This window comes from Apodemus sylvaticus, chromosome 14 (genome assembly GCF_947179515.1).
Source record: "Apodemus sylvaticus chromosome 14, mApoSyl1.1, whole genome shotgun sequence".
NCBI classification, from domain to species: domain Eukaryota; kingdom Metazoa; phylum Chordata; class Mammalia; order Rodentia; family Muridae; genus Apodemus; species Apodemus sylvaticus.
In genome coordinates this window covers 63462886-63485340 of record NC_067485.1, presented here as the reverse complement: position 1 = coordinate 63485340, position 22455 = coordinate 63462886, and the positions used below count along the sequence as shown (strand labels likewise).

At 44.1% G+C, this 22455-nt stretch overlaps 1 protein-coding gene across 9 annotated transcripts in view; it reads left to right on the top strand.

Annotated features, from left to right (window-relative positions):
- The first annotated feature begins 9672 nt into the window (after positions 1 to 9672).
- Mllt10 (MLLT10 histone lysine methyltransferase DOT1L cofactor) overlaps positions 9673 to 22455 on the top strand; it is a 135469-nt gene continuing 122686 nt past the window's right edge. For 4 of the 9 annotated variants that reach the window (XM_052157599.1, XM_052157598.1, XM_052157597.1 and 1 more), the window contains exons 1-3: positions 10590 to 10682; positions 10854 to 11013; positions 15991 to 16070. In XM_052157599.1, coding sequence (XP_052013559.1) covers positions 10854 to 11013; positions 15991 to 16070 — 240 coding nt within the window. In that variant the 5' untranslated portion in view covers positions 10590 to 10682. Of the gene's footprint in view, positions 9993 to 10336; positions 10497 to 10589; positions 10683 to 10853; positions 11014 to 15990; positions 16071 to 22455 lie in introns of those variants that run through there. The other 5 variants (XM_052157595.1, XM_052157594.1, XM_052157596.1 and 2 more) reach the window with 5 other exon arrangements.

The window sequence follows — 22455 nt, the reverse complement described above, 5'->3', positions numbered from 1 at the left end:
ACCTGATTTGCATCTGCAGCCACAGTCCCTTATCTTTCCTGCTATCAGCCAGTTTAAAGGACACCATAATTATGGTAGTGATAAAACAATGCCTGCTTATGTGTGCCGAATAAATAAAGAATGTTTACAGCTTAAGAATCTTTTAATTCCAATTAAATGCTATCAGAGAAAAGCCACTTTTCCTACTGCAACTGCTTTTCCCCCCAATTATCTTATTTTGTTGCAATATCTTCCTATGAGACACAAGGACCTTTCACAAGTGATTGTGAACACAGGGGACAAACTCACAGAAGGTAGAGTTCATCTTCTCCTATTAAATAATACACAGATCACAAGTTTTTTGTTTATTTTACACGAAGGCCAAAAGCGCAGAAACAAGTGATTCTGCTAAGTGTTGAGGCCTACCTAGGGCCTGCTGAAGATACACTAAAACCTTGAGCACTCAGAAGGAGAGGAAGATAAGACAGAAGCAGTGGGATGGCCCCTGGAAAGGGAATCCTCTGGTTCTGCTCCCTTGGCTTCAGCCCAAATCCTCCTCAGAACCCTGGAGCCAATCACTGCCTTCCGCTTTCAGCTACTGGGAACACACAAAAAAAGCGGGAGATAAAAAAAAAAAATCTCAAGTTTGATTTTTTGTGGATGTGTATCGTTTCATATTCATGACATCAGCAAATCACGTCATGATCAGATTTAAACATGGTTTAGGAACTCTCATCCCCATCAGGATGGTCACTAAACACCGCTAAGCAGAAAATCTGGCTTTTAATTTTGTGATTATAGGGTAAAAATAAAGTCTGTTAACTTAGAAAAGCTTAGTTTTCAGATCCTGAGAACAATTTCATACTAGCAAATTCCACGTAAATGATTCTTCTAAAGTTGTCCTACAATATTTTGATTCAAACTTTTGTCTCCTTCTTTTCTCTGTGGTAGTGTTTTGTTTGTTCTTAAAAACACGTGGAAAATGCACTCATTCTGTTAAATGCCTATACAAACCTGCCCTTTACTCACACTAAGTAATGCTTTGCTGAGCGGAAGTCGAAGAACAACAAAAATATACTTGCCTCGAGAAAGATTTTGTTTTTATTTTAAAGCAAACAGTATTTGATGAGGTGGTACAAAAAATATCAAACGTTTAAAAAAACCAACTCCAGGGTATTTCTAAGTTTTCTGGAGAGTTACAGGCCCCCTTCCCTTTTGAAAGTTTAGAGATCCAATACCCTCACTTCTACTGGCAGATTTCGGTGGACTAAGAAGGTCCTAAACGTGACCGATTCACTAAGGCGGGGGGCTCCAGCATGCAGCAACGTGCTCGGCACTTAATCCTACGCTAAAAGAGGGCAGAGAGCGAAAAAGAATGGAATACAATCTCTCCCGACGTTCCTAGTTACTTTCAAGGTGGATTGTGTATTTCAAGGCTGATGGGAGCGTCTGGTTTTTGGAGGAAAAAGAAGAGAAGGTAAGTGTTTGTCCTTGTATCCACCAGTTTGTAGAGAAACAATGAAAGAACAAAGGGAACCACTTCCACCGTCGGAACATTTTGTTTCTCTCTGGGTTTCAGGGTAAAGCTTGCCATGGGATTCACTTTACTCTATCTAAAGTCGTCGGTTGCTGGGGTGGTTGAACTAAATGAGAGAAAAGTTGAGATGCAATGTAAATAGGCTAAATAATAAAGGCTTGTGGTGACGAATCTGCAGTGCGCCTGGCGCGGCAACTTGCAGAAGTTGGAAAATGCATGACCACCCAGTCCAGGAAATAACCTTTGCACACTAGGTCTCGAACTCATTTTTAAATCAGCCTTTTTTGTTGTTTAAAGGAATCTTTGTGTACAGAATGTGTAGTAGGTACTGTTCCATGAAAAGAGAGTGGTGTTCGATTTAGGTCTAAAGTTGATCTATAGCGTCATCCTAAAATGAATATTTCTTTTTCAAAAAAGGGGGTTTGGTTATTATGCTAGTGCTTGCTAACAGAAGAAACGGCAGCGGTGGCTGAGGAAGGAGAGGGATGGTATTTAAATAGATTTGCTTTCGGGGTGCTGTTTATTGGCAAGTCTTGCTTTTGTGGATCTGTGTCACTAAGTGACTGAGCGCTCTCTTCATTCTATATAAATGGATCCGCGTGGGGAGGGGGCAAAGACGTCGAGCACGTGAAACATTTTTTTTTACTGTCCCCCAAGCGGCGACCAAGCCCCCATCCACCCCACCTCAAAATGCGTATATTACCTGCCCTGTTACAGTGACACATGTTTATGTTTATAGTCCTGGTTTGTAGTAGTGTCAAGAGCCGCGGCGAGGCGGGGGGAGTGGACGAGAGGGAGGAGTAAATGCAACCACCCCCACTTGTTGTTAAAGCAAATTTACTGCGTCCTTGCCAGCCCCATGCGGGGGGCTGGGATGAGTTGAGGGGTAGGGGAGAGTTGGGCTGTGCTGGCGGCGGAGGGGGTGGGGTAGGCTGAGCAGAGCCGCAAGTCGGCCCCTCTCTTTCCAGCAGCCCGGTCAATAGGGGAGCACGCTGGCGCGGTGGAAAACAAAAAGGTTCCTCCGGCTCGCTGCGTTCCCGTGGGGGGGCTCTGCGCGCCGGACTCCCGGGCCCTGACCTCTGACCTCGGCTCCTCTCGGCTCTCTCCCGGGGCGGCGCGGCCACTTTTTACCCAGGATGCCCCGCGCGGGCCGCGCTCCCGTCGAGCCGGCGTCCTTCCTAGTCCTCCATTGCGGGACTCGCGGCCCCTCCCCCTGCGCCGCTCGCCCCGCGGGAGGATTCTCCGCCGGGGATCCCCCGCCCCACCCCCACCCGGGCCCTCGCCGTGGCGACGGCCGCCAGGCCGGGCGGGGTGCCTGCCGCTGCGGGGCCACGGGGGGGGCGGGGAGGGCCCGGGGCGGCGGGAGGAGGAGGCCGGGCCGGCGGCCCAGCCGAGGCCTGGACCTGTTGACTGCCATTGGTCCGCTCGTCCCGCGCCCTCTCCTTGGCCGCGCCGCCCAACCCTTCCGCAGAATCCGGGGGAGGAAACGGGGTGGCTTCTCTCCCCGCCTCCCTGCAACTCCCCCCCCCCTTGTAGGAGGGGGTTGGGGGGCGAGAGGGAGAGGCCGACCTGCAGACTCCCCGGCAGCCCCAGCCTTCCTCGGAAAGTATCGTCACGCGCGGGCCCGCCGCCCCCTTCAGCCCTCGCTATTTAAGTGCTTCGCCCCTGGCGGCCCGAGTGCGGCCGCGAGCCCGCGGGCCTGCGCCTCCGCCTGCCCGCGTCCCCTTCCAGGCGGGCGGCTTTGTGCCCTGCAAGCTCCCGGTCCTGCTACTTTCTCCCCAGTCCCAGGAGGCTTAGGATAAAAACCCTGATTTGCTGCGTCGGCCGGGGCCCAGCTCCACGGAAGGCATTCGTTGGGGAGTTTAAAACAACTGCACTGAGAGGTGGAAATAAAGGAGGAAGGAGTTGGTTGTTTGGCTGGTTGTTTTTAGGACAAGCGACGCGCTTCGGATTTTTATCTTCCTTTAGCACGGCAGAGTGTAGTTAGAGTTAAATAAAGGTGGTGCTGGATTGGCTGTATTTCCTTCTGGATTTGGATTTCTGGAGGAAATCTTTTTTTCCGGAAGGAGACAGCAACTCAGCATTACGCTGCCAATGAGACGTGAAGACCACTTCTGGAAACCAAGGGAGAGATAGGAAAGATGAGTTTACAGAGTAGGAGGGAGGCAGCCGTTAAAGCTGGGGTCACCAAAGGAAGCGCCACATGCAGCAGGCGGGCGGCGGCGGAGGTGGCGGCGGCCGGGAGGCCCGGCGGGCGCGAGGCGGAGGAAGCGACGCCCGCCCGCTCCCGGGTGCTCCCATTGTTCCGCGCCTCGGCAGAAGCCTGTGTGGTGTTTTTGCCAGGGGAGGGGATCTGCGACTCGTCCACGCCCGCCCGCGGCCCGCGGCGCTCCTGGAGGCTCGCTCGCTCGCTCCGCCGGCTTTCTGACGCCTCGTGGCCTGCAACGGTTCCCAGCCGCAGACCTCGGAGGAAGGCGTCCTCACAACGTGCAGCTGAATGGAGCCTGCTGCTCACACGTTAGAAGGGAAAGCCACAGTCATGTTTTTAAAAATCACTGCTAGATAGACGACAAATGTGCCTCCCCCCACCCCGGAATGGGAAATTAGAGCAGATCATAGAATATTTAAAACATCTATAAATGTATGAATTCCCAAATGAATATTAGGGTTCAAAGGAGTTAGGAAAATCACGTTTTTCTGTCCTTATTTGTTACTATCCAGATCTTCGTTGTGTACAATAAGTCTGATTTTAAAAGGATGGGCTCTAACAAAAAGGGGCTTAGTTAAGGTGACACGCATTTCCAAAATAACAGGGTATTTCAAAAGGGAAAAACATCCATTATCACTTTAAACCACGTTTTGCAAGTAAAATAAATTTGCAGCCCATCCTAAGAAACTCTTTTTCTTTGTGAGGCATTTGAGAAAAATATTTTTGGCAAACGTCACTTTTTAAAAATAAAGATTTCCAACAAGTGATTCTGGTCATGTAGACAGGATCAAAGTCATCGGGCATGAGGGCTCCTGAAGAAATAATTCCAGCCTGTGGCCCAAAGCATACTAGGAAAAAGAGTAATTCGGATTTAGGATTTATAATAGACTTTGCGGAAATTCCTTCTAAAACACTAATTACGAGTCTGTGTATTATGCAGCACTGTTTCCCAAGGTGGATTTTTAAAAACCAATTAGAATTGATCTCTGATGGAATATTATATTTACACGTCATCATGAAGACATCATTTGGCAAGAGTTTTGAATTAGAAAAAGAAGTTAACAGATGATGTCGTAAATAGCGTGTTGAAAAGACCTAAGAGTCAGTTAAAGGCAATGAACGCTGGGATGTTGCATTTGAAATGTTAGAGAAGTAGTTTGCATCTCAACACTTTGATTTTACAGGTCTTCTTTCTAAAGCTGCATTTCCTCCTGGAAAACGTTCACTTATTTTGAGGCCCAGGGGGAAGTTTTATGTGAGAGAAGTCATTTAAAGTATAACTATGAGAAGGTTGGAAGAGGAGAAAATTGAGGTAGAAAATTAAGTATTTTCAGTTTGTTCAGTCTCTTTCACACTTATCCCCTATTCAATTTACATTTTTTTTTTTATCTATAAGCCTTTGAATATTTAGAATAGCCTTACAGGTTTATCTGTTATACAGTTGATGCAGAAGATGAGTCTTTACATCTTTTACTATCTTAGGTGTTTCTGTCTTGTTTAAAGGAAAAAATTAACTCAGAATATTCTAGTGAGAAAAACAACAAATGGGCAGAAAAAAAAAGAGTGGGGGTGGGGACAGAGAGAGACAAGTAGCACTCCGCATTCCTGGTCAGTCTTTGTGAAACCTTTCTTTAATATTATGTCATATTTCCCTTCTCTGCTTGGGCCAAAGATGATTGCTTTTTTAATTGGGCTAAAGTGCCACCACATAAAAATTCCCTACATTCTGGCTCTCAATTCCACAGTAAAGTAAGACTGACTAAAGATCTGCGGCCTGTGTGTTTAATTCACCAGGAATGCTAAGCTTCAGGGGTTCTACTCTGGGGTCACGGTGGTCCTTGGCACTGTTACTGTACAATGCCCAATATACACATTATTGATTTAAAAAATCTTAGACGGCTAGACAAACAGTTTATTAATTGAAGGAATAAAAATGAATTTGTCAAACTCATTCTTTCTGGGACACAATGCACTTAATTAACATATTCCTGGGCTTGTTTCTGGATTTGGAAAGGAGTGGCCCCTTTCACAGAGGAAAACATTTAAATCTTAAAAAGTGACCTTCTTTGGTCCAAATACTATTTAGCAATTCAGCTTAATTTGTTCTTTTCTTCCCTTTCTTTTCTTTTCTCTTTTTTTCAGTTGCAGATTTCTCATTTCTTTAAGGAGTCTTCCATTTCCAAAACTGATTTTCCTCTTTACATGTTGAATCATCTTTCACTTACCTAATCTTATTGTGTACTATAAACTAACAGTAGAATATGCCACTTTAATCACTTTAATTATAACAAAGATGCAAATGTTCAATGTCAGTAAAAAATGGAAATGGACTCTACTTTTTATTGATGACCCCTGACGAGCCAGTCTGAAGTGTTGTGGCATCCCAGGAAGAAGCTCAGCTCTGCAAGTGTAAGGGGTGTAACAGCCGCACGACCTCAAGGTGCTCTAGACACAGCTTTCCCTATTGGAGATTATGTGGCACTTTACCTCCCAAAATGTAAAAATTTAAGGGTATTACATTTTTTTAAATAATATTTATTTTATAGTAAAAGAAACAGCTCTGAAGCCAAACTCAAGGTTAAATAAAGCAAACTCTTGGAGAAGATGCTTGATTTTGGTCTTTGAAAATATTTTAGATTTAGATAACTAGATTTAAATGTGAGAATCACCTTTCTTTCCAAAAGTTACATGCATCTAAAAGTAATATTAATTATAATTGATTCTAAGAGATTTCTGCAAATACAGTTGTGACTTTTACATGAAAAGGTGGATATTCAAATGCAGACAGTTCTAAGTCATTTGGTAAATACAGACTCTAACAACAAGCTCAGAAAGAGAAGTGCATCTTTTCCTTCATATTTTGATCTAGATTGAAAAATAAAAAGGACAGGAAAACAGAAGGGGACCTTTGGTAAGAGGATGAGCAGGGCGGGGGAGGGCAGAGGGACTAGGGAAGCATGAAGAGTAAATATGATGGAAGCACAAAACAGACTTGCTTTACTCTGAAGAATAAATTTCAGACTTCACTCATCTTTTTCAACACCAAGGTTGAATGTTAAATGTTCCTGTTGGCTTACTACTTCCAGGGTACTTGCTAGGCACTTGGTAAGGACTAAGATGAGAAAAAAAATATCAAGGAAGACTACCATGGCTCATTAAGGGGAGTTCTGCAAAAGCCATTTAACAGAATTTCAACTGGAAACATAATTGAAAAGAATACCGTTTAATAAAAGTTGAATGTATGATACATATGGATGCCATGCCTAGGGTATGCACCTATAAAGATACAAGAGCTACTTATTGTAAATAACAAAACAGGTTTCAAAACTTATTTTAGCTAAAATAGTATATATAAACACACACACAGCGATAACACTTCACAAGAAATGTAAAAGTTTAGGTATCAAGTGAATTAAACAACGTTTTACTCAAATTTCATCTGAAAGTGTATGAGGATCATGAGAAATTGGATTACTATTACTATTATTATTATTTAGTTGTCCAGCTAATTTATTTGTAAGGGCAATACAGCAAAGTTAAGAAGCTAGCTAAGCTAGCTATATATTGTGACTACTATAGAAATATTCCCAATGATATAGAAATATAATCTTAAATAGTTTTAATAGACACAAGGCAATAAAACTGCACTTTAAAAAAGGACACAAATATGAATAAGGATAACCAAGTACAACTTTATATATTTCTTTCATAGAATCTACTTAGGTAAATGATTATGGAAAAGAAAATTTGAAAAGTTAGTGTCTAGGTTCAAGACTAAAGAAAATTGTGAGAAGATATATTACCATGGAGTGGAAATACATTTTCCCATTATAGTCAGGTCAGAGGTTACATCATAAAATACTTTTCTTGAGTTTTTTGTGGTTTGCCTCAGATGATTAGTTTAGAGAAAATAGATGGGCAGTAGCATGTCAGACACTGCTATGTGAGGAATATTCCAGACAATAGGCTCTTCACTCTTTCCTACAGGTAAGAAGCTTGTGCTTATCTGGGGAAGATGAAACTGGACTTAAATGATAACATTGATATTGAAGTTCTTTTCTAGAAAGACACTCTATCAGTCACATGGCAATTCAATTTTTGTACACTACTTTTTAAAAAAGTACTTGAACTTTAGCAATTGTGGCAATTATAAATTTTATCCATTCTGAGACTTGAAGATTAACATATTTGGCTAAATGTTTTTATTCTATGTATGCTCAGTATGAGACTCCACATATCTCATAAAGGACCAATACAGTTTTCTTTGTTATATTCCAGGAGTTTCTGGTATACAATGAATGTTCAGCAAATATTTGCTGAGTGAATTATTCACTGCATATTTTAGCTGCTTTATTCCGTCTACTATTTTTCCTTTGTACTTGATATGTTATAGAAATATATCAAATATTGTACACACAACAACAAAAATAACAAAAACTGTATACACAATAACAAAAAAGTTCAGTGTCTGGCACTTAAAAAATGAAATGCCCTATTTATTCCCAGTGATTTTCCTTATTTTCATGACTCATCATTATAGAATGTTAAAAATCAGTTTTAAATATTGGAATTCTAGTGTCAACATGTATGCACATATATATTTTTCACAACATTTTTGCTTCAGATACTATTATGTATATATAAGCCTGGTATAAACTGCGTATTTTTCCTATTTTTTTTAACACATTTTAACTTCATATAAATGACAGTTTTGTTTTTGTCTTGAAAAGAGCAAGTATTTACCTACATTTATTAGGGGTTACAGAATGATGTAAGATACTTATCCTTTTTCTCATACAAATTAGTTCCATCAGATGAACTAAGCTCTAATGCATTAAAAATAAAATGAATGTATTTCTAAATTATTTAGTGCAGTAAGGCTTGACTTCAGAGTTTGGGAAGTCCCACACTGCTTTGCACCAAAATTAGTCTACATTATGAGGCAGAACAGGAATTAGACAATGAACTGATGTCCTTTGTATAAGGGTAAAGGTAAAATATTTGGTACAGTTAAAGCAGTATATGTCTGTTTGAAGGCAGCCCTAGCTTTCTAGCTTTGCATATGTCATAGTTAAGAGCATCATTAGAGGTCCAGAGATTTATTACCATATCCTCCTAAAAATGTCATTTTACTAATCTGTAGTCACCATTTCTAAATGTATTATTAAAAGTGAATCCTCAGTTTTGTGTCCCTTTAGACATACTCCCAGTCACAAGCTTTGCTAAATTCCCCATTAGTTTGGATCTCACATAGCTTTTGAATATATCTGCCCAAAGATGTTTACATTGTGCCGTATCTATTCCTATTAGACTTTTATCAATTATTTTGAAATAGAAAAAGAACAGCCACATTACCTTTCTTGAAAATTTTAAAACTTGATATATTTTCTGTGGAGTGCTTAGGACTTGGAGCGTTTTAGCATGGTGTAAGTGCATTTTCCAGACCTTATTATATTGTTAATTTCTAATAAGCCCCTTTGTACTTATGAAGCCATGAAGTTGCCTTGGAACTGTTTGTCATTTAAACAATCTATCCATAATTCCCATTTCATGGTAAACTTTAATGAACACTTTTTGCTTAAAATCAATATTGAGTGTACATGGAGAGAGGATTAGGGAAACAGTTTTTTGTTTTGGTAGTTTAAAAACTACTCAGTATCTAGCTAATTAATCTACTCACACTGGTCTAATCTAACCTACATTCTATTTGTAGTATGGGGAGGAAGCTCCCATATTTCTCCAATTTAAATGACATCACATTTGGGAAGGTAACTTTGGAGAATCGAGCTAGGTTAGAGCAATCCTCAATCAAAACTGGGCACCACACTCTTCTGCTGTTATCCTTTGGTGACAGGCTGGAACGTGGGTTCCTTCCTCCTTCAGCTGCATCTCTCCAGATCACTCTATTACGTTGCTAACGCCACCAACCATTTGTATACCTACCAAGCTATAAAGCAGTCTCGGGGCTCCCGCTCAGAATCTAGCCCCAAACACAGGCGCTTTTTTTGCCTGTCTGTGGTGCACTTTCCTTTGCCACTGGGGCCAAGATGGTGCGTAAGTGGGCGGTGGATCTGGTAACACTTCCACCGGGTGAACTTTGGGAAGAATCCAGGACGTGAATTTAATGGGTGGCGAAGCCGCGACAGTACTGCGAAGTTAGCGCGGCCAACTGCAGGAAGCCATGCTTCATTACACCCTTCATGGAAGCTGGCACCCTCTCCCAACCATTGTTACCCGCGGGCCAGTTCTCGAGGCGCAGGCCTTCAGGTAGGTTCCCAGCGGCGCGAGACGCCCCGGGGGCGCCCTGACGTGACTCAGGCCCCCACCCGACCCGACCCGCGGACAGCGGCCTCTTCCTCCTGCGCGCCCCGGGCCCGCGAGGCGACCGCCGCCTAACGTCCCGGCCCTCGCGCGCCCCGGAGCCCTCCGGCAGACTCACTCCGGCCGCGCTGAGCAGCCGGCTCCGCTCGTCCCCCACCTCCGCACACCTCGGCGCCGCCGAGCGGTGCGGGGGAGGGGAAAGCCTGGAGGTAGGCAGGGGCCAGGGGACGCGGCGGCGCGCACGCAGGCCTCGCCTCTCCGGGCCGCCTCCCTCACGCCGGCCGCAGGGCGGGCCGACGCGCACGCCGGGTGACGCTCGGAGGAGGAAGCGCAGCCCCTTCCCCTCCCTCGCCGCCCCGGGCCCAGCGGGAGCCCCCCAGTGCGCCTGTGCGGAGGCCTGCTTGATTATGTGTGCCCTCCTCGGGCGGCGGCGTTAGCGGCCGGGTGGAGGTGGGGAGGGAGGACGCCGCGGAGGAGGAGAAGGAGGAGGAGGAGGAGGAGGAGGAGGAGGAGGAGGAGGAGGAGGAGGAGGAGGAGGAGGAGGAGGAGGAGGAGGAGGGGAGGTGGGGGGGAGTCAGCAAGGACATGGCTCCTGACTCCTGTGCGGAACGTGAGTGACTGAGCGGCAAAGCCCGAGTGAGCGAGTGGCCGGGCGGGCGGGCAGGCGGGCGGGGACCGGGCCGGGGCCGGGGTTGATCGGGCTGGCGGGCTGGCTGGCGGGCGGGCGCGGGGGGCTTCGTGTCGGGGAGCTCCCGGTGGCTTGCTCGTGTTTGTTAATGGTCCCCCCCCCCCCCAACTCCCTCTTAGATGGTCTCTAGCGACCGGCCCGTGTCACTGGAGGACGAGGTCTCCCATAGTATGAAGGAAATGATTGGAGGCTGTTGCGTTTGCTCAGACGAGAGAGGCTGGGCCGAGAACCCTCTGGTTTATTGCGACGGGCACGGCTGCAGCGTCGCGGTGCATCAAGGTAAACACCCAACCGCCCGCCGGGCCGAACCGGCCTGCTCCCAACCGTCACCGCTCCCCCCTCCCCTGGCGGCAACTGCCATCGCCGCCCCTCCCCCGGCCCGCCCGCTCGCCCGCCGCCCCGCCCCGCCCCGCCCCATCCGCCGGCCGCCGGAGCCCAGCGTGGTCGCCGTGGGCGCGGGCCGGAAAGTGCGTGTGGCCCGGGCTGTCATGTGACTCCGCGCTCACTCAAGTGTCACTCTGCGGGCCGCCCGCGTCGGGGCTCGGGGCCCGCGGCGGCCGCGTCCCTGCGCCGGGGTATGGTGGGAGCGCGTTGCGACCCGTGCCGGAGTCAACCGTGCCGGCCCGGCTTGGCTTTGGGAACCGGAGGCCTCTCCTCCCCGTCCCGTGCCAGCTCTGCTCTGCCGCAGCGTGTCGGGAGACTTGCCGTGGTGTGGGGCAACCTGAGCGGAGGGAGAGAGAGGGAAGGGGGGCCCTGCCTGCTGCACCCCGAGCCGGGCACTGTATGGTGGCACAGACCCTGCTGCTGCTGCTGTCGGCCACTGGGTGCTTCTGCGAAGACAGTGTAAGGTGTCACTGAGGGAGTGTCTGGGCTGAGCCCATCTGGTGGAGCACCACAGCCTGTGTGACTCCCAAGAAGTAGTGGCGGTGCCCCAAGTAACTTGGGGGGGGGGTTAGTTTATTTCTGGATGTTATCATTGGGTGAATTTTAGGTACCCCCTTCACACACAACGCTGACCCGCTCCCCAAGGCTGGGGGACTCTAGGATGTTTTTCTGGTCATTGAAGTTTCCGACCATCCATTTCAAGTTGTTAGGGAATGGGGATCCAGGACGGGACGAAAGACTTGGTAACATTTTTTTTTTTTTTTTTTAGTCACTCCCTGTGTAGTCTCCCACAGACCCACACTTCCTATCCTGAACTTAAAACTGAGTGTTGGAAGGGTTTGGGGTGTTTTTTGTTGTTGTTTTGGTTTTTGAGACATGGTTATCTCTGTAGCTTTGGCTGTCCTAAACACTTGGCTCTGAAGCCCATAGATGGCCTCAAAATCGGAGATCCTCCTGCCTCTGCCTCTGAAGTGTTGGGATTAAAAATGTGTCCTACCTGGGAAGTTTCTGTTTTTTACATAGGGTCTTGCTATGTAGGCCAGGCAGGATAAAGACAAGCAACAATCCTGTCTCTCCTCTCAAGTTTGGGAATTGTAGGGATGGGCCTAAAGAAGTTTTGTGATGTAATGGAGTGGGTTCTTCCCAAGGGCAGAGAGGTAAAGGAAAATATTTTTGCTTTATTAGTTTTCATTTTTGAGTCAGGATCTCATAGTAATTGGCTCTTGCTGATCTGGAACTCAGTTATGTAGATCAGGCTGGACCCAGATTGAGAGACCTGTCTGCTTCAGTCTCTTGGGTGATGGGATTAAAGGTGTGTACTGTCATACCTGGAATTTTTGAGAGGGTTTCTTGTAGTCCAGGCTGACCTTGAACTCCCAGCCTTCCCAGTGCTGGAATTCCAGGCATGCACTCTACTCCTGTGAGCTTCTTAGGCAAGCACTCTGCCCACTGAGCCACACCCCGGCCTCCAGCCTGCATTCTGTAGAGGAGTCAGCAGTGCCCTTGGGAGGGGCATGTAGATAAGTGGAGGGAGGCTGTAGCTAAAGGGAACATTTGCTGATTTCTGGTTTCTTTTAGAGGGGAAAGTTACATATTCTTGATACTAATTCCCTGTCTTGGCTAAGATAAGTGCAAAAAGGATCCAAGATGTATGTCAGTATAGTTTATATAATTTCTGTTAGTTTGAAATGTGTGTGTGTGTGTGTGTTACAGTCTGTCGTTGGGATACCAAATAATGGTTATTATGACATTCTTAGACATATACCCGGTTATACTTTGTTTAAATATTCCCAATACCTTTTCCCTTCTGCTTTTCTGTCTTGGGACAAGGCCTCCTAGCTCATGAATTGGATGGTAATTCATTTCTGTTGTATAATGTTTCCTTGTCAATTCAGAAAATGTACATCTAAAATTAACTTTTGCCTTCTAGAGGTGCTTCCAAATAAAAGTATGTTTGGACTCTATGCTGTTTCTTTTCTTTTTCTTTTTCTTTTTTTTTTTTTTTTTAATTTTTTTGGACACAGGGTCTCATATAGCCCAAAGTCAAAGTTGGGCTTATTGATGAAGCAGGCCTTGAAGTCCAGATTTTTCTGCCTCTACCTCCCAAGTTCTAGGATTGCAAATACGTGTTACTACGCCGCCCCCCAGTCTCTGAAGCTGTGTTTTGAATGATAGGATATTTTTACTTAGACTTACGCAGGTTTGAAGAGGATTAGCCTAGGCATGGCGGCTTATGCCTGTACTTATGACTCTTGGGTCAGGCAGGAGGATTCTTTTGAGTTTGAGGCCAGCCTGCACTATACATTCAAGACCCATTAAGCCTATAGTTCAATTGAAACAGGTTGGCAGCACACACAAAGCCCTGTGGTTAACCTTTATCGTGGAGTAAACCTAGCATGATGGCACATGCCTGTAATCCCAGTATCCGGTAGGGTAAAAACCTCAAGCCCCATCTAGGGGTTACATAGCAAGTTTGAGACCAACCTGTGCTATGTGACACTCTTGACTTAACAATAAAACAAAGATTAGCTTTGGGTATTTAAAAGTTGTGTTGATTTTATTTTATGACATTTTCAGGTTTCTGCTGAGTAAAATGGAAGTTGAATGTGCTTATAAATTCTCAAAAAATGAAAACCTCAATAAATTAGACATGAACATTAAAACCAACTTTTGCAGCCAGCGAGTGGGTATAGGCACCTGCTACTACACCTGAGCACCTGGCCATTTTGAGCGCTGAGACTCATGGCGGAAGGAGGGGACTACAGAAAGTTGCCCTCTGACTCTGCTGCCCCCACAACATATACAGGAGACCTGGTGCAAATTGGTGTGGTTTGATTTCTTGAGGCAGTGTTTCTCTGTGCAGCTCTGGCTGTCCTGGCACACTCAACCAGGCTGGCCACCTGCTTCTGCCTCCAGGGTGCTGGGATTAAAGGCTTATGCCATCATTTTCCAGCTAAAACTTTTTTTTGAAGTTGCTAAACAAACATCAAGTCATACCTTCCCTTTCCTACTTTTTTTTTGAAAGATATATTTATTTGTATTTATATGAACACACTAGCTGTCTTCAGACACACCAGAAGAGGGCGTCAGATCTTATTACAGATGGTTGTGAGCCACCATGTGGTTACTGGGAATTGAACTCAGGACCTCTGGAAGAGCAGTCAGTGCTCTTAACCGCTGAGCCATCTCTCCAGCCCTCATGTTTTTAGGCTGAGGATCAAACTCTGGATTTTGTGCATGTTAGACAAATATTTTACCACTGAGCTGCAGACAGGATCTCATTGTAACGGAGCCTGGCCTGGTTCAGCTTCCTGAGTGCTGAATTATGTTGTGTGCTGCCATGCCCAGCTTGAAAAGACAAAAGGAGGTCAGGCCAGTGAGATAGTTAAGTTGCTGTTGCCAAGCCTAATGACTTGAGATCAGGTGTTGGAACTACATAGTGGAGGGAAGGAAGAGACTTCCACATGTGGTAGAAACTCATACACAATAAATAATGTAATATAATAATTTTGTTAAAAATGAGGCTGTGAATTAGGTATGTGAGACTGAGAATACTTGTTGGGTATGCACATTATATAGTTTGATTTTTAGTAGCGGTATTAAGGTAGAATTACATACTGTGCTGTTCACCTGGTTGGACTGTATGACCGAGTGGTTTCTGGTATTGTCACATAATTGTACAAACACTATCGGAGTCTGTTTTAGATCCTTCTCAGCACCCTAATAAAAACCTTGGATCCATTAGAGGTCACTTCCTGTTTCTTCCTGGTTCCCGAATATCTAGGTAACCACAACTTTGTCCATTAATTTGCCTTTTTGGATATTTCACTTTTTTTTTTTTTAAAGTGGGCATTAGACTCCTGTCCTTGAACATGCTGTGCTCAGTCCTAAACTATCACTTTATTCTCTTGATACAGTATCAAGTAGCCTGGGTTGGTTTTGAAATGCTCTGTGGTAGTGAATGACCTTCAACTGTGGTCCTCCTGCCTCCACTCCCGAGTGCTGGCTGGCATTGTAGGCTGGCTCCCACAGCCTGGGTCTGTGGTGCTGGAGATGACCTACAGCTTGGATGCTAGATTCTGTCTACTAAGCTACACCTAGCAACCCACAAAGTATTGCACTTAGCATATTTTGTTTTGTCTATTGATCATCTTGTTTTTGTTTTCATTTGTGTGCTTGTAGACCCAGCACTTTAAGAGACTAAGGCAGGATATAGTCAGTGATATCCTGTCTCAAAGCACCAGAAAACAATTGGTATTTAGCCAATAGGGAAAGGAATGAATTAATGATTTTCTGATTTATTCTGTCTATAACTGTTATTTTATACATAGTCACCTATAAAAAAAAAAAAACCCAACGTGAAAAAAAGCCCACTCTAACTTTTATAGCACTTTGACTTATTTGAAGGCAGAGTTCCTGTGCAGTTCAGAGTGACTTTAAAAACTTCTGGTGATTGTGCTTTGGTCTTTAGTTTTGTGGTTATGGGTATGTGCTGCCACACTAAACACTTTTGGACTTAAGTGGAAATAGCCCAAAAGGTTGAATTTTACTTTTATTTGTTTTATTTTGAGACAGGATTTCTCTTTATCTTTGGCTGTCTTGGAACTCACTCTGTAATTCAGTCTGGCATCAAACTCTTAGACATCAACCTGCCTCTGCCTCCAAGTGCTGGGAAGATTGAATTTTAAAATTTTATATTATAATTTTACTTTTTAGTAAATAACCAGTAAATACTTTATAAAATATTTTCTTCAGGCAAGTTGTTTAAAAGTGTGAGTAGTTGATAGGTTTATAAAGATTGTTTTGCCTTAATTTTCAAATATAAATATTTTATTTTTAAATTTAAACTTTGTTTTGTTTGTTTCCCAACAGCTTGCTATGGCATTGTCCAGGTGCCTACTGGGCCGTGGTTTTGTAGGAAATGTGAATCTCAGGAGAGAGCGGCCAGAGTGGTAAGGACTGTTTATCAAAATACTAAAGTACTTAAGGAGTTTAGGATGCTAAGTATTATTGACTTCAAGTTTTAAATTAATTTTGTAAAATTTGGAATGCAAGTGTGAGTGTGTGTGTGTCTGTGTGTCTGTGTGTCTGTGTGTGTGTGTGTCTGTGTGTGTCTGTGTGTGTCTGTGTGGGTACGCTGAAAACTAGACATAGGAAATTATATTCAATTTTTTGATTAATTTTGGAACTGAGGGTTGAGTTCAGGCCCTTGTGCATACTAGGCAAACATACCACTGAATTATATCCTCAGCCCTGTACCCAGGAGAGCTGGGCTGCTGGTATTACTGCTAGGTTTAATAAGTGTGGGGGGAAAAACCTTAGGGGTATAGATACTATTATTTTTATTACTATGTTTATGTTGTGGTTTGAGTATTCCTTGTTTTCAAGTGTCTTTGTCTTTTGACAAAGCAACAGGAAACTTTTAACTAACTGGTCATCTTTATTAGTACTTTGGTGACTTTTTGTGAAATGAAGGAGGTTAACTTTTGGTTCCAAGAGTTTTTTCTTTTCTTCCACCAATTAAGCTTAGTGGAAATACCAGTAGAAAGATAAGTTTCTATTAGTTAGTTATACAAAAGAATAGCCAATCTCGATATGATACTTTCTTTCAGTATTGACTAGAGAGTTTGGCCTGAAATGAGAAGACAGACATTTCAGTTTCTCTTTCTAGGTATGTAGCAAAAGTAGAAGTTTTATGTTTACCTTCAGTGATTCTGGGTGTGTAGACATTCTGGCCCAGCAGCTTGTATAGCGATTCTCAGTCATTTGTGTGTGAGAATCCATTGTAGCAGAATTATACTTAATTATTGTAGTGTTAATTAGCAAATGGAAGATGAAGTCAATCGTGCAAATTTCAGTACTTGAGGATTGTTGTTTAGTTGGTATCATGCTTGCTTAATGTGCATGCAGGCCATAGGTTCTACCCCAACAGTGCATTAAAATGGGTCAGAAGTTTAGAGTCTTCCTTGGCTGCAGAGTGAGTTCTAGTTTGAGGGTAACCTGGACTTCAAGAGAGCCTGTCTGGGAACAAAAAGGTTGTTTTTAAGACTTGAACTATGGAAAGCGTTGTTTTTGACTTTCATCTCACTGTAGCATATTATTGTTAGGGTGAGTGGGTCTCTAAACAAATGAAACTATGCTTGAATTACCAGTAAACAGTGTAGTGAAGGAGGAGACCAAGGTGGGAGCAGGTGCAGCGTGTGAAGGATGAGAGAGTGTGCAGACAGTACCTGAAGCAGGGATGCAGTAGGAGGGAGGGGCTGGGGAGTTATAGTGGGAGCGTGCTTTATTTTAATTTATTTAAATTGGTGGGATGTGGGAATCCATTTAACAAAAGTGTAGTTGTAACCACCCCAGGCTACATTTGAACAGGTTACCGGGTTCCCTGGAAGGAAGGGGATAGAAACGAGATCCCAAAAGAAACATGGAGCAAGGACGAATTTCCTGTTCAAGGCTCAAAGTTTAATGGAGGTCTCCAGATACACATACACAAACACACGCACACGTGTATGCATACACACATATATGTACACACACACAGTACACATGTATGCACACACATATGTACACATGTATAAACACACATGTACACACATGTACACATGTATGCACACACATATATGTACACACACACACACACACACACACACACACACACACACACACACACGACCCTTCCCCCAAAGACTGGAAATGGGTGGGTCGGCAGAACTGGTTGGCTTGCTCTGCAGGTAGCCTGTGCCCGGGGAACTGCTGGTCCTTGGAGAACCTGGGGCCTCACCTGGGTCTGAGCTCTCCACCCTAGGTGTTGAGCAGGCTTCTGGCTAGCACAGGAGTTCCTCCTCGAAGGCTGGGGGAGGAACTTCACCTTGGTCAAAGTCAAGTTCCTGCCAGGTGGCATAGCACCCCAATAGGGCTTTCTACACAGTCTCCTCTCAATTCCTGCAGTGACAATGACAGACTACAGCTGGATTCCAAGCTCGTAAATGCAAGCAGAGTGTTTTGTTATAGGACACACAGAATCAAGAACTTGGATTTGCGTGGGGCAGTGTTGGCACTTACCTTTAATCACAGCGTGTGAGAGGCTGAGGCAGGCGGATTTTTGAGTTCTAGGCCAGCCTGGTCTACAGAGTGAGTTCCAGGACAGCCAGGGCTACACAGAGAAACCCTGTCTCCACACCCCGCTTGCCCTCTCCAAGAGAAAAAAAAAGAACTTGAATTTGGACAGGAATTTGAACTGGTCCTGCTGTTTCTCTGTAGTGCCTGCTTCAAAGTTTTTTCTGTTACAGAGTGATTTGTAGTTAACGTCTCCAAGTGTTTAGCTGTGTACCAGATACTGTACTAAATGTTTTACACCAGTTACTCTATTTGTCAAATTCTTGAGGTTTTCGTTTTGTAGATTAGGAAGCTATAGTTTTAGGGAAAAAAAGTATTTAGAGCTGCAATCTGGGCAGCCATTAGCTACTGTTTCCTTCTACATCGCCTCCTGTGGAGAGAGATGTCTCAGCTCCTCTTTCATCTTTGTGGCCGTGGAATTTCTTTTTTTGAGGTAGGTCCTACTGTGGAGCCCTCGCTTTAAGCTCTTGGCTCAGACTGTTAAGGTTAGTGAGGGCTACCATACCTAGGTAGCATATGGCTTAAAAAACAAACAAACTAACTAAAACTTTGGATTATTTTATAAAATAGGCGTGTGTGTCTGTGTGTGTAAGTGTAACAGCGGATGGGGAGGGAGGGTGAATATGTGTGTGTAAAAGAGTGTGGTTTTGAGGCCAGCCATTGGATGTCAGTCCCACCTTTAGACTTCTTTAAGGCAGGTTCTTGGCAGAGCATGCTGGCACATGGCTTTAATCTCAGCACTCAGGAGGCAGAAGCAGCTGGATGGATCTCTTTGAGGCCAGCCTGGTGATATAACAGTTCTGGGATAGCCAGAACTGCATAGACCCTGTCTCAAAAACCTAAAAGTCAAAGTCAAAAGGGAAGGAGACTTGGAGTGTCTGAATTGTGCATAAGCAAGCTAGCTGGCCTGTAAGCTGACCCACTGTGGCTCTGGCTCTGCAGAGGGCTACTGGGCACACAGGTGCTCGCTCTACTCTGTCTGTCTGTGGGTTCTGGGCATCCGAACTCAGGGGCTCAGAGCTGATGTGTGGTACTGCTGGCACATTCTTTTATATACTTGAGTTGTCTCTCCAGCCGGTACCTTCTGTCCTAAGAGCCCGAGATCTCATTCTGAATTTTATAATCTTGTGGCTAAAATTGCCTCCAACTCGATTAACTTAGATGAGGTGCCCTTTAAGGTCGAGTTGCTCAGATATGATTAGGGCATTCTGGCTTAGAGATGGCTCAGTCAGTCAGAAAAGGAAGAGTTGAGTTAGTTGTAAGTGTATTGATAGATACTGAATAATAATACTCCAGAAAGAAAGCAACATGTTCAGAAAATTGTTTTTGTTAGTATGTATAATGCATTTAAAAGATGACATTAGAAATGAAAAGATAAATGATGATAGTATCAGATGTAGGACCTTAAAAAAGGGTATAGGAATCCACAGAGAGCATCTTAAAAGAAAGAATAATAGGTGACTCAGTGATATTAAGATCAATTACTCTGGAATGGTTTTACCATCAATAATAAGGCAGGGACTGTAGCTCTGTGCTGTAGAATGTGCTTTACAAGCATAAGGCCTATGTTTAATCCCCAGAAACCCCACAACTTACCTAAAGTAATAGCAATAGAAGTAGAGTAAGTAGAAGAGAGCAAATGAAAACTAAATACAGGGCCTGTCAGATGGTGCAGTGGGTAAGCGGGCTTGCTCCTAAGTCTGGTAACCTAAGTGTCTGGATACAGCTTGGGAAGACACATGTTGGGAGGAGGGAACGGACGGCACAGAATGCTCTGTGACCTCCCTACTCACACTGAGTTTTGCCTACACGGGTGCGCACACACACACGCACACACACATACACACACACAAAACAGTAAGAAACAAAAAAATGTAAAATAGAAAGGAAAAAAAGACCTGGTATTTTTATTATGGTGAAACAGGCTTGTTTGATTTTTGTAGAATGTTTCAGCATTCTAGAGGTAGGGGGAGGATTTCGAGTTGGAAGGTGACTTGGGCAGCTGTTTCAAAAAAAAAAAAAAAAGGAAAAATAATCAGACTTGGTGGCTTCGGCCTGTAATCCCAACCCTGGGGTGGAGGAGTGCATGAGTCTGAGGCAGCCGGGTGTCTGTAGAACAGCGAGACTCCATCTCAACACCAACAATCAACCAACACCCACCAAGCAACAACAACAAAAACCCCAACAAAAAACCCCCAAAAGACCCAAATTAGAAAGTAACAGAATCCAAACAAAACTCCCTCTCCATATAACTGGGAATGACCTTAAGTTTCTTTAATATCTAAAATAAAAATTAAAGAAGAGTTTTTTTTGAAAAGTATGTGTCATCCCTGCAGAGGCCTGGGGCTAGAGTTACAAGTATTTGAGCTGCAGGATGTGGGTGCTGGGAACTGAACATATAAGAGCAAGTGTGTATTCTTAACCAGTACTGTTCCCATTGGTGACTAAAACGTCCCCAGCCTCCTAAAGTAAAAAATAATTTTCATAATTGAAACAAGGTCTCACATAGCTTCGTTTGACTGAACTCATTGTACAGCTGAGGGTGACCTCCTCATTCTACCTCCAAAGCGTTCCTATGACAGGCCTGTTCCTGTTAACATAGATTAATAGATTTCTTGTATATTTTAATTTTATATATTTATGGCCTCTGTGGATTTGAACACTGAGTACTGGTGCTACAGAAGCTAGTGGTGCTGGATTCTCTGGAGCTAGGTTCCAGCAGCTAATAAGCCTGTGCAGATGATGAGAACCGACCCTGGTCTCCCATGGGAGCAGGGCAGCACTAAGCCGGCTCTTAAACCCTTAACATAGATTATTAATAGGCAAGTTTATTCTACACTCAGTTATTGAGACCCTGTTTCAAGCATCCTCCTAAAGGGGGGTGGGAATCAAAAGTATAAGAATTTTCTTTCTTTTTTCTTCCTTGAGACAAGGCTTACTTTGTGTAGCTCTGGCTGTCCTAGAACTAGCTCTGTAGACCAGGCTCACAGAGATCCTCCTGCTTTTGCTTCCCAAGAGCTGGGATTAAAGGCGTGCACCACCACTGCCTGGCTTAAGTTGTATTAACTTACTCTCTTTTTTTTTGAGTCAGGGTTTCTCTGTGTAGTCCTGGCTGTCCTGGAACTCACTTTGTAGACCAGGCTGGCCTCTGCCTCCCAAGTGCTGGGATTATAGGCGTGCGTCACCACGCCTGACAACTTACTCTCTTTTAGGTCACCTATGTTCAGTATTTGCATCATCATATATACACATCGATGGGTATATATGTACATTTCATATTATTTTACAGGAATGGTGTATGCCTGTGTATTAGATTTAAAAAAAGAAAATGCTGGTGATTAAACCCAAGGCCACTGACATACTAAGCAAACCCTTTGAATGAGCTCTAACTGCAACCGTGCCATGTGAGACTTGACCGCCTGGGCCCTTGACCCCGAGTAGCTATGACAGGCACACTGATGCTGTGCTTTGTTTATTCCTCTTGTAGTGCTGGGATTGAACCCAGGTCCTCACAGTCTGACCCTTCAGCTACACTCACTTGAAGTGAATTTAAGTGTGTGTGTGTGTGTGTGTGTGTGTGTAGGATTATTGTAATAAGAAAGCTCTGTTAGGGTTTTTGTATTTAAGCATTGCATTATTTTGCTTTTGTGTGTTAGTTTGAATTCTAGGATAATGGCTATTTAGCTGGAGGTAAGATATCATTTGAGTTTGTCTTCTGGTATCTTTCAATGGACAGTTGGCAGCCTGCTTTCTTCAAAGCTTGGCCTTCTATTTTCATTTGAGGGGGAGCATTTTTTAAGATACTTACCGTGGCTGATACCTGTAATCTCAGCACTCTGGAGGCTGAGTGGGTTGAGGTATGGTGGGACTGCATAGGGAGTTACTACAGAGTAAGGCCCTGAATTCAGAAAGGAAAAGTGTTCTATCATATGTTTTCATATACTGTTACCTCATGACATTTTTTTCTGTAACTGACTTAGGTTTATGAGACTCTTATTTTTCATGTCTTTTATTTATTTTTTGTGCTTATATTATGGAATCTGGCTCTCTTTATATTTATTGTTTCTTAATGAATTAGTTTTCTACCTTAACCATCTGCAGAACACTACTTTTTTCATTTATACTTTTGAGAAGATGGATTTATTTCTAGTTTTCAGTTTGTAATTTCTTTTATAGTATCTTACCATTGTCTTAGGAATAGTAAAGTTTCTCAGGTTATTT